Below are 12903 nucleotides of genomic sequence, written 5' to 3' on the forward strand. Positions count from 1 at the left end.
TATTTATCCAAAGCACAGACTCAAATAGAACCCGTCCCGACTGATCGTCAGAGGGCAACACTGCCGTTACTTCTTATATTTCCAACACAAACACTCAAACTCAGATTTCTCCAGAAATATCAACTCCCTGAATAAATGCATAAATGCAAATAAATGAATAAAAGATACACACTTCAAGTTTTTCTACACCACAAACACACACACAAAAACAAAAATACATGCTCACACACACACACACACACACACACACACTTCCAGACTTCCATTTTCTTATCAACACATCTCAACTCACTCACACAACTCTTATCATCATTATATCGGGGCAGCCGTGGCTACGGTTAGCGCTTCGGACTTGTAACCGGAGGGTTGCCGGTTCGAACCCTGAGCAGTAGGAACGGCTGAAGTGCCCTTGAGTAAGGCACCTAACCCCTCACTGCTGCCCGAGCGCCGCTGTTGTAGCAGGCAGCTCACTGCGCCGGGATTAGTGTGATTAGTGTGTGCTTCACGTTACTGTGTGTTCACTGTGTGCTGAGTGTGTTTCACTAATTCACGGATTGGGATAAAGGCAGAGACCAAATTTCCCTCAAGGGATCAAAAGAGTATATACAGTACACTTATACTTAATTGTTGCAGCAGACGCTACTCGAACGAAACGCTTCAGTTACGCGCCTGGTGTAGCTCAGCCCTTACGGCATGTAAGTGGTCTTTATTGCCCCCTGTGCTGTGGACATTATTAATGTATTTAAATGATTTATGTATCTCTTTATTACCTACTAATTGTTCAAAGCTTGGTTCTCCTTCACCCATCAGTGGGTCACTGTGCAAGCTGTGCCTAATCATCTTCTGTAGTATGGGCAGACATGGTTGCCCATCTTGTTTTATGAATTCTAAAACGCTTTAAATAAAGTGCAAACTGTTCACAAGCCTCATGAGTTTGTAAGTGGGGGATTGCCTTTTACCTGCAGTACTTAATGTGCCACAACATCCCCAGTTTAATATGTGGGAGGGAATCATCTGGAAACGTGACAGAATATCCAGTCTCCACACAGAAAGCTCTCCAACACAGGACACAGATGGATGAACAGCTCCACCAGCTCTCTCCTTCCGGTCCCACATCAACAACATCACCACCTCAGAAACATCTCACGACTCCGGCCTTCACTCACACATTCAGTAACTGAGACACTCATCCATGCCTTCATCACCTCGCGTGGACTGCCCACCAAGCCCCTTAGAAGATTCCAATATGTCCAGCTGCCAGGGTTCTGACCCACACAAAGCCCTGACAGCATGTCACTCCCATCCTCCAACAGCTCCACTGGTTGCCAGTCAAGCCACGCATCACCTACAAGATCCTCTTGCTCACCTACAAATCTCTCCATGGACTCTCACCACAATACCTCACAGATCTCCTCCACCCCTACACTAAGTCACGTTCCCTGCGGTCATCTGACAGGGAACTGCTGGCCACCCCCCGCACCAGGTTGCAGACTCTTGGGGACAGGGCTTTCTCTGCCAATGCTCCTCCCACACTCTGGAACAGTCTACCACTCCACGTCCGCTCTGCCCCATCCCTGTTCAACAAGCACCTCAAAACATTTCTTCAGTAAGTCCTTTGACCACTAGCCCTCCCCCCTATTTGTTAAGCGACCTTGGGTACCATGAAAGGCACTACATAAGTCCAAGTTATTATTATTATTATTACTAGAAAGTCATATTGATTGCCTTTTACCTGCAGTACTTAAAGGGCCACATCATCCCCAGTTTAATATGTGGGAGGGAATCATCTAGAAACGTGACAGAATATCCAGTCTCCACACAGAAAGCTCTCCAACCCAGGACACAGATGGATGAACAGCTCCACCAGAAAATCAACTAAGATGTAATACAGCTCACCTCAACGTCTCTAGTTTACAGCTGGGATCATTCAGTCTGTCTGTGAGCTCTCTGACACCTGAGTCTCCCGGGTGATTGTAGCTGAGATCCAAATGTTTCAGGTAGGAGGCGTTTGATTTGAGGGCAGAGGACAAGAGAGAACAGCCCTCATGTGTGATGAGACAACCAGACAGTCTGAAACAAGAGATGCTCTTTCCTAATTATTAATGAACGAAAATTTAAGCCATTTGCATATTAAGTCAGATTAACTGACAATCCCTAAATGTCGCCATTTAACATAATAAGTGCAGATAATTATCAACAATATTCACAGATGCACAATTTGACGTGACACACAGGCACACTGGTGTTTCTTACTATATGGTGGGTGAAATACTCTATTACATAACATTCCTAATTACTGACCTCAGTGTCTCCAGCTTGCATTGTGGATCTCTTTGTCCCACACAGAGCAGCTCCACTCCTTCATCCTGCAGGTCATTGTCACTCATGTCCAGTTCTCTCAGATGGGAAGGTGCACTTTGCAGCACAGATGCCATCATTTCACAGCTTGCTTTAGAGAGGTGGCACAGATTGAGCCTGTTTCAAAGGAGAGTGGAAGGTCAGTCTTTGAACACTGGACATTTTCAGGTCATCCTTCAGCACCATGAGGTCACTGTATCTCATGACCATGGACACAGACACAGATGTGTGTAGCACTCACATTATGTACACAGCAGGGACACTGGCTGGAGAAACACTACATTACACACTCTGCAGCCATGCAAACAACTTGTTGTTTTTCTTGTGGTGGTGGTGGTCTTGTAGTGTCATGTGGGCAGCAGGAGTGATTCATGTTCCTAGGGGTTAACTTAACTAAAAGCAAATCATTCCTGACTAGTCTAAATGTATCTAATTGACTTCTCTTTTCCACTATTCTGAAATGCTTGCATCAAGGTCAAGGTGACTTTATTAGGTCTCCCAAGGGAGACATTTGTTTTGGATAAGGGGTAATAAGGGAATGTTGCAGTTCTGGGGTAAGCTGCCACAGCCACAAAAACCAAACAAGCCCACCAGAGGCTTTTTTTCCTTCGGCAGTTGAGGAAATTTGGGGTGGTCTGTAACGGAATGTTGCAGTTCTGCCGAGCCACCATCGAGAGTGTCCTCACTTTTTCTGTTACTGTCTGGTATGGCAACTCTACTGTCCAGCAGAGGTTGCAGCTGGACAGGATAGTCAACACACGGCCTCAAAAATCATTGGCTGCAAACTCTCCCCCATTTGTGAGATCTACAAGGCCCGTATCCACCAGAAAGGCCTAAAGATCCTTCAAGATGAGACTCACCCTGCCAACTCCCTTTTCATCACCCTCCTGTCTGGGAGAAGGTTGAGAGCTTTTAAGGCCAAAACCTCCCGCTTTCTCAACAGCACATACTGCAGAGCCATTAAATGTCTAAACAGCTCTCCATCCCTGAACCACTACCTCATGAAAAAAGGTTCTCCTAACGAGCCTGTATAATTTGCACATCTCTTTACACTGTGTTTACAATACTCTTCTATATGTTTTATGCTACTCATACTAGTATTATTGATCTATTGATTGTAAAGTTTGTGGATTTGCACTCTGCATCCCTATGCACCATGTCATTTTAACCTGACATCTGTCACTCTAGCCTCCTGGACTGTCATCCAGGTATGTTGTGAGCAGTGTGCCCTGTTTATCTGCCTGTGTCAAGGGTGATCCTGTGTGGGACACCGTATATGTATTTATATGCTCTATGTCTTTTTTGTGTCTTTGTTGATGTCCGGTCATGAGCACACTGAAACAAATCCCTAGCAACTTGCACTGAGTTGTACGGCAATAAAGTATTGAATCTTGAATCTCAAAACACAACACATCACAGGACATAGCACATATGTTATACATAGAGTAAATACAAATATGAAATACAAAAAGGACACACATTCACAGCCATCCGTCATGCCATACATTACACTCACATGATCTTAAAAGCCCAATAAATAGCCCATAAATAGCACTCTCTCCCACCCAGTCCCATTAAGCACAGTCCCAAAGAAGACACTCACTCTCTCCCACCCAGTCCCATTAAGCACAGTCCCAAAGTAGACACTCACTCTCTCCCACCCAGTCCCATTAAGCACAGGCCCAAAGTAGACACTCACTCTCTCCCACCCAGTCCCATTAAGCACAGTCCCATAGTAGACACTCACTCTCTCTCTCTGTACTCTCCAGTCACACACAGCACATCCATACCCCACAGCCTCAGCACATCTCCACTCAGTTCAGCCCCCATACACAGCCCCCTACTCAGCACTTAGTATTGTGTTTGGACCTTCCTACTGTTCTGCCCACGTTGCCCAGTAACCAGTTTGACTGACAAGGGGACAGAGGAATGTTTGTAGTGATTGTGCTTACAGAAAGGGACCCTGTACCTCCTTCCTGTGTTCATGAGCTCATATTCTTGGTACAGCACATGGGAGGGGTCAGATAGAATTCTGTCAGCCTGCTGTAGAGTGGACTGCTCAAAGATGTCTTGGAGAGTGAGGGGAGCAGGGACTCCATCATTTGTCCAGCTGTTTTGACCAGATGACGTAGTTGGGCCTTGAACTTAACTGTAAGATTTCCAAACCAGCTGGTGATGCCATAGCGAATATGGACTGTATGGTGGCTCTATAAAAATGAACATGATGCTCTCACAAACCCCAAACACTCTCAGTCTCCGCAGGAAATGGAGACGCTGGTGGATTTTTGCCGGTTAAGTGTGTGTGTGTGTGCCGGTTAAGATCTTTATCAAAGTGGACCCCTAGATACAGTATTTGTAAGATGTTACCTGTCTGATGTTGTTGCCATGTATGGACATTTTAAATAAACAGAGTTTTATGTGGAATGAATGAATGAAACGTGAGTGAAATGTTTGGTGCGGTTTTCAGTATGTGTGCACCCATCCGTTTCTACACACACTAACAATACACACAGCGTGGGGAATGAACAATGAGTACATGTAATAATGGAGGACAGGAGTGAAGTTATCATCATGAGTGAGTTCAAACGGTAAAATGCAGATGAAAGCTCATAGCGGCCGCCATTAGGACGCGCCTATGAGCTGCGACATCACAGTGTGAATCTATAGAGAGCTGAAAGAGTGGATGCCAGGCCAGTGTGAGTTCCTCTGCAAATGTTTTAATAAGAAAAGCAAACATGCCATCTGGCCCTGTTGCCTTGTGAAAGCATGTAGTTTTAAATACCCTGGTAATCACCTCTGGATCTATTGTTATTCTGTTAATATCAACATGACAATTTACTTGATCTAAAACTGCATCCTGCAGGTCAGAGCTGGGAAGGTGCCCCTTGCAGCACTGATGCCATCATTTCACAGCTTGTTTTCAAAAGCTGGCACTGACTCAGTCTGTTTTACCACATACTGCAGCTGATGATTTATTCCAAAGATTTACAGACAAGCAGCCAACAGTGCCACAATATGTGTGCACAAACCTTTTGTACACATGCTGTACACAGCAGGGACACTGGAGAAACACTACATTACACACTCAGCAGCCATGCAAACAACTTGATGTTGTTGTTGTTGTAGTAGTAGTGTCATGTGGGCAGCACAAGTGATTCATGTTCCTAGGGGTTAACTTAACTAAAGGCCAACTAGATGTACCGTACAGCGGTACAAAATATGACCGTTGTTCAGTCCTGCAAATTCACTCCCCAAATATAAATCACACTTGTCAATTTGTCTCCATCTCCTAACACATTATATTTATATAATGCTTTTCTCAACACTCAAAGCACTTCACTGTGAAGGTGGGAACCTCACTAACCACCACCAATGTGTAGCACCCACCTGGGTGATGCAGGGCAGCCATTATGCGCCAGAACGCTCACCACACACCAGCTTGAGGTGGAGCGTGAGGGAGTGAATGACACTGGGGGATGATTAGGGGGCCAGATTGAATGAACCAGGTTGGGAATTTAGCCAGGACACGACTACTCCACCCCCTACTCTTGCATCTCATGTGAATGGAAATTAATGTGTGAATGTGTGCATGTGTGTGATTACTTTTGTGTATATGTGTCCTTCTGTATGCATGCTCAATGTGTGAATGTGTGCATGTGTGTGTTTGCTTTTGTGTATATGCATGCTTCTGTGTGTATGTGCGCGTGTTCGATTGCACGCGCCCGTGTCTGTGTGTGGGGGAGGGGTGGTTAATGGTATTTGTGTGTGTGTTGGGGGGGGGGGGGGGGGGGGGTGTAATGGTGTGTGTGTGTGTTTATGTGCGTGTGTGTTTATGCGTGTGGGTGTGTGTGTGTGTGTGTGCACGCGTGTGTTTGTGTTTATGTGTGTGTGTGTGTGTGTGAGTGTGTGTGTCAGTGGCGATTCTAGACATTTTTAACAAGGGTGGCCCTAGTTGATTAATTCAAGGGTGGCATGAGGCAAAACATCCAGATAAATAGAAACAGGCTCAAGATGTTAAATTAGCACAAATACATTAGGAAAACCATGCACCAAACACCATACTCATCAATTGAAGGACAAAGACCATACTCTCACATACTGTAAACTGTCTTTGTATTTGAATAAAATGCAAATACAAAAAATAAACAAACATATTAAATCTAAGTTGTCTATCAATGGGTTATGCTGAGCTAAAACAAATTCCATCATGGGGACATTAAAATATATTTTATTATATTATATGGTCATCTATTTTTGTAGCTGTTAAAATAATTTTACCTGTTTTTTTTGTCTGAGCTGGCAAAGAGCTATAACAAAGTAATCCAAAATTAACAAACACCTCTCAACTAAATGCTTAAAATACTTTTGTATGAAACAGGAATGAAACACCAATTAAAGACTAACCTTTATCTAATCATAACGTTACATTCATAATGCTACAGACCCTAAGGCTCAATCCCATTTGTTTTTCTTCCCCTTTCCCTAGCCTACCCCTTGTCCCTCGAAACAGAGTGGCAATACATAGGGGTGAGAATATTCCCCTTGGATATAGCCAGGACACCATGCACTAGCCTATAGGGGACAACTGGGACGATCAAAACGTTTTAATTACACGTAATTTACAAAGTGACCACACCGAAAGTTAATATTTTGTCACTAACAATAACTTACATCTGTCTTTTGTCAAATACAGTTGCACTTTCAGCTCTGAACAAAACCTTTCAGGAATTCTTTAAGCAAAAGTGGAACGTGCACAATGTTTCATTTATCCCTCCTGGCCGGGACAAATAAAACAGGCATGGGGGACGAAATAAACATACAGTTTAGCCTATGCTACGTTAACTTCCCAAAATTTAAATATTTCACAATAAATCCTTGACTGGTTGAATGGTCACCAGAATTCATATCGCTACCTGTAGGCTAGCCTAGATGCAACGAGTGTTTATGAGTGAGCTTGATGAACCATAAATGAAAAGTTGTCTTAACATTAGAACCAGGCTTGGAATTTCATAATTTTAGGAGCAAGGCCACTTGGCCTTCAGTTGTGCATGTTTGGCAGGGGGCACAAAGGCCACACATCAGGGCACCAAGGCCAAAGTTAACTATACAGTAGACATAAAAATGATAAAAGTTGTATTTAGCCTATTCACAGCAGTAGACCTGCATCACTGTAAGAAACATGACAAAAACATGAAACATGTGTGTGTGTGTGCATATTACATAGAACTGTAAATCATCTGATTTTAATATTTACAGATATCTATGCTGTATTTAACATTTATGTTTTATTTGGCCTGCTATAAAATTTAAAGCCCAAAATAATATGATTAAATTAAAGTTACTTTTCTCACGAACCGTTTATCACAGCAACTAGTGGCTAACATCGTTCAAAAGCTAAGAAAAAGCTCTTTCATGTGATGCGATACATGTAATGTCTGTGTGATGAGTAGGCTACTTCGCGAGTAGTTCAACAGAGAAGAATGGGTGAATTTAGACGTTCTTTCTTGCCGTGCGCTGTCACTTTCTCCACTGCGTAAAAGACTAAATTAATTTGCACTATGAATGCTAAGATTATTTTGACAGGCCATAGGTTAAATGAAAATCGCTATTAGTTGGATGCAAAGCAGAATATTGAAAGAAGGGGGCACCAAGGCCACAGTGGCCTGTGAACCTCCGATTTTCAAACCTTGATTAGGACAGAATTATCATTAAACGCTTTTACAAAAGTAGGCCCAAAATTAACACTTAATGACCTAGCAAATGCTGGCTGGGCAGGCTAGGTACAATAAGCAGGTAGGAAAATTAGTCTAGGATGACGTGATTCAACAGGCAACTTGTGTGTGTGATTAGATAAATAGGCACTGGCAGATGCGATAGGTAAATAGATATCTTTGCGTGTTAGCACAAGCAGTAGCCTGTAGGCCTAAACTCACATGCTAAAAACAATAAGTCATGTATAATGGCAAGCGTGTTTGCTACTTTCCTAAGTCTGTCTGACACTTCAAACTAGCGCTGCAAATGCATCAAGAAAGGTCCCGCCTTAGACCGTCATAATGGCCAATCGTAGACTAGGATTTCGGGGTGGCACCTAGGGTGGCCAATCGAATTTCAAGGATGGCCTGTGCCACCCAAAACTACCCCTCTGGCTCCGCACCTGGTGTGTGTGTGTGTGTGTGTGTGTGTGTTTATGTGTATGTGTGTGTGTTTATGTTTATGTGTATTTGTGTGTATGTGTGTGTGTGTGTGTGTTTATGTGTATGTTTATGTGTATGGGTGTGTGTGTGTGTGTGTGTGTGTGTGTGTGTGTGTGTGTGTTTATGTGTATGTGTGTGTGTGTCTGTGTGTTTGTGTGTGTGTGTGTGTGTGTGTGTACGCACACGCCTGTGTGTGTGTGTGTGTGTGTGTGTGTGTGTGTGTGCGCGCGCACATGTGTTTATGCGTGTGTGTGTGTGTGTGTGTGTGCGCACACTCCTGTGTGTGTGTTTGTGTGTGCGTGTGTATGTGCCTTTATGTGTGTGTGTGCGTATATGTGTGTGCATGTGTGTGTGTGCGTGTGTGTGTGTGTGTGTGTGTGCAGTGCAGTATGTGTGTGTGTGTGTGAGTGTTTATGTGTGTCTGTGTGTGTGTGTGTGTGTGTGTGTATGTGCCTTTATGTGTGTGTGTGTGTGTGTATGTATGTATGTGTGTGTGTGTGTGTGTGCGTATGTGTGTGTGTGTGTGTGTGTGTGTGTGTGTGCAGTGCAGTATGTGTGTGTGTGTGTGTGTGTGTGTGTGTTTATGTGTGTATGTGTGTGTGTGTGTGTTTATGTGTGTGTGTGTGTATGTGTGTGTGCGCGTGTGTGCTCAGAGCCGGCCTGCACTGGAGATGTTACGTTGGTGCACTTGTCCTGCAGCAGTGCGCATGAAGTGTTCTGATTATCTGTAGCTGTTATTTGAGGAGGCTAGAGGGGGATAAAGGGAAGTCTAACTAAACATGGGAGAGGGATGCTAGTAATGTAGCTATATTACTGCCTTTTGGAAGATATCAACATAACAGTTCATTAGTTCTATCAGTAAAACAATAACCAAAAATCAATGACGGAACAAAAAACCTTTGACAACTCCTATATGGACGCTACGCTAGCTATGCCAGCGGCAGTCATAATAATTGATCTTCCTGATTGATCAGATAAGTCTAAATGTATCTAATGTAACTTTGCTTTCTCTTTTCCACTATTCTGACATACAGTATGTTAGCATCTTGCAGGTCATTATCTTATTTCTATTGTTCTGAGATGGGAAGGTGTCCCTTGCAGCACTGATGCCATAATTTCACAGCTTGTTTTCAAAAGCTGGCACTGACTCAGTCTGTTTTAACACATACTGCAGCTGATGATTTATACCAAAGATTTACAGACGGGCAGCCAACAGTGCCACAATATATATGCACACAAACCTTAGAGATGTCAGTTTACAGTGAGGGCTACTGAGTCCTGTAGAGAGAAGCTGAACACCAGACTCCTTCAGGTCATTGTCACTCAGGTCCAGTTCCTTTAGGGAGATGGAGGACTGCAAAGCAGAGGCTACAGCCGTACAGGATTCCTCTGTTAGCTTACAACCAGCAAGTCTGCATAGAGTGAGAGGGGAAGAGACAGATGTCAGAAAACAGAATGGTGGCATGAATACATTCATATTCTTATCATTATTATAAACATTATTAAATAGATAAAATAGAGCACACTGACAAAAATAATAGTTTCTGCTTGTATGAATGGAGTTGTGCTGTAAATTAGTTTTCATCACAGAATCCTCCTCCTGCAGCAATTACAGACTTTGTAGCCTGGCAGCTTCTTCTCTAAATGGGTCTTGTTGAATTTGGAGTAATGCGCTTGGTCACTGCCTAGTTTTATGATTAATATTATAGAAGTAATATCACCTTAAGAAAAAGTGTGCAAAATGAAATATTACAGCTTAGGTCTTGTAGAGCTTCCCTGCAAATTGATACGGATCTAAAGATGACTCCACCTCCCTATGCAGTTCCTCCATTATGATTCTCTCTAATGATCTCATGACATTTGAAGTTAAGGCCACTGGCCTATAGTCATTGTGTTCTTGTGGGCAGGGCTTTCTTGGGATTGGAATTATGATTGATTTTTCCAGAGTTCTGGCCTGTGTGTGTGTGTGTGTGTGTGTGTGTGTTAAGATGTAGTGTGTGGAGGGTCTTAAGGGTGTGCACTATGTGTGTGTGTGTGTGTGTGTGTGTGTGTGTGTGTTAAGAGGTAGTGTACGGAGGGTCTTAAGGGTGGGCATAAAGAGGCAATGCCAGGCCGGTGGGAGTTCCTCTGCAAATGTTTTAATAAAAAGAGCAGACATGCCATCTGGCCCTGTTGCCTTGTGAAAGCATGTAGTTTTAAATACCCTGGTAATCATCTCTGGATCTATTGTTATTCTCTTAATATCAACATCACAATTTACTTGATCTAAAGCTGCATCCTGCAGGTCAGAGTTGGGAAGGTGTTCCTTGCAGCGCTGATGCCATCATTTCACAGCTTGTTTTCAAAAGCTGGCACTGACTCAGTCTGTTTTAACACATACTGCAGCTGATGATTTATTCCAAAGATTTACAGACAGACAGCCAACAGTGCCACAATATGTGTGCACACAAACCTTAGAGATGTCAGTTTACAGTGAGGGCTACTGAGTCCTGTAGAGAGAAGCTGAACTCCAGACTCCTTCAGGTCATTGTGACTCAGGTCCAGTTCCTCTATGGAGATGGAGGACTGCAAAGCAGAGGCTACAGCCTTACAGGATTCCTCTGTTAGCTTACAACCAGCAAGTCTGCATAGAGTGAGAGGCCAAGAGACAGACATCAGAAAACACAATGGTGGCATGAATACATTTATATTCTTATTATTATTATAAACATTCTCAATATAGATAGAATATAGGACACTGAAAAAAAGTTTCTGCTTGTAAGAATGGAGTTGTGGTGTTAGTTTTCATCACAGAATCCTCCTCCTGCAGCAATTACAGACTTTGTAGCCTGACAGCTTTTTCTCTAAATGGGTCTTGTTGAATTTGTAGCAATGTGCTGGGTCACTGCCTAGTTTTATGATTAATATTATAGAAGTAATATCACCTTGAGAAAAAGTGTGCAAAATGAAATATTACTATACAGGTTAGGTCTTGTAGAGCTTCCCTGAAAATTGATACGGATCTAAAGATGACTCCACCTCCCTATGCAGTTCCTCCATTAAAGTCAAAGTCAAAGTCAAAGTCAGCTTTATTGTCAATTTCTTCACATGCTCCAGACATACAAAGAGATCGAAATTACGTTTCTCACTATCCCACGGTGAAGACAAGACATTTTAAGTACACAGACAAACATAACATTCAAGTAAACACAAAATAAGTAAATACGTAAATAAGAGGGCACATACAATGAAGAAATAAGAGCAGCAAAATTTGGTTGAAATTGTGCATAGACAGTCAATAAAATAGTAGTGCAAAGTCAGGCCAATAAAAGGCTGAGGTAGTTCTGTTTGACCTAAGTAAGAAAGAAAGTGGCATAGTGGTGCAAGTTATGTAAGAGCAGCAGAATTGTTGTGTTTTCAGGACAACAACAACAAGTTTCAAAGTGTGCAAAGTGTACAAGTGTGCAAGTGGAGTAGTGCAAGGCGGACATTGTGGGTCCAATGTCCAGGATGTTATGTAGCTGAGGGTGGAGGGGGGAGAGGGGGGAGAGAGTTCAGCATCCTAACAGCTTGGTGTATGAAGCTGTTGGTGAGTCTGTTGGTGCGGGAGCTCAGGCTTCTGTACCTCTTCCCAGAGGGCAGTAGATCAAACAGATTGTGAGCGGGGTGACTTGCATCACTCACAATTTTGGTCGCCTTGCGGGTGAGGTGGGTGGTGTAAATGTCCTTCAGGGAGGGGAGTGAAGCACCAATAATCCTTCCAGCTGTGTTCACTATGCGCTGCAGGGCTTTTCTGTTGTATTCAGTGCAGCTTCCGCCCCACACAGCGATACTGCTGGAGAGGATGCTCTCAATGGTGCCTCGGTAGAATGTGGTCATGATGGCTGGTGGAGCATTTGCTCGCCTGAGTTTCCGCAGGAAGTACAGGCGGCGCTGAGCTCTCTTCGCCAGTGATGCAGTGTTGGTGGTCCAGGAGAGGTCTTCACTGATGTGCACCCCCAGGAATTTGGTGCTGCTCGCTCTCTCCACCACAGCACCGTCGATGGTCAGTGGCAGGTGTTGGGTGTGACCTCTCCGGAAGTCAACAACAATCTCTTTGGTCTTGCTGACGTTCAGCAGGAGGTTGTTGTCCCTGCACCACGTGGTCAGATGGTCGACCTCCAACCTGTATTGAGTCTCGTCGCCCTTGGTGATGAGACCCACCAGAGTTGTGTCGTCAGCAAATTTCACTATGTGATTGTTGCTGTAGGTTGCAGTGCAGTCATGCGTCAGCAGGGTGAAGAGCAGCGGACTGAGCACGCAGCCTTGGGGGGCCCCTGTGCTCAGTGTGATGCTGCTTGAGGTATTGTTGCCAACACGTACTACTTGAGGC

The 12903-nt window shown here is 43.8% G+C and overlaps 1 protein-coding gene across 3 annotated transcripts in view; it reads right to left on the reverse strand.

Annotated features, from left to right (window-relative positions):
- The window catches only part of LOC143126619 (NACHT, LRR and PYD domains-containing protein 3-like), a 213887-nt gene that overhangs the window by 94220 nt on the left and 106764 nt on the right, over positions 1–12903 (reverse strand). For 2 of the 3 annotated variants that reach the window (XM_076288281.1, XM_076288282.1), the window contains 2 exons: positions 11005–11175; positions 9794–9964 (listed from right to left, as the gene is read on the reverse strand). In XM_076288281.1, coding sequence (XP_076144396.1) covers positions 9794–9964; positions 11005–11175 — 342 coding nt within the window. Of the gene's footprint in view, positions 1–1896; positions 2071–2301; positions 2476–9793; positions 9965–11004; positions 11176–12903 lie in introns of all 3 variants that reach the window. The other variant, XM_076288285.1, reaches the window with a different exon arrangement.

The sequence above is a fragment of the Alosa pseudoharengus genome, unplaced genomic scaffold (assembly GCF_046254945.1).
Source record: "Alosa pseudoharengus isolate Yale_2024_CS ecotype anadromous, Long Island Sound unplaced genomic scaffold, YU_APseudo_1.1 YU_APseudo_1.1_scf_1, whole genome shotgun sequence".
Taxonomy (NCBI): Eukaryota; Metazoa; Chordata; class Actinopteri; order Clupeiformes; family Clupeidae; genus Alosa; species Alosa pseudoharengus.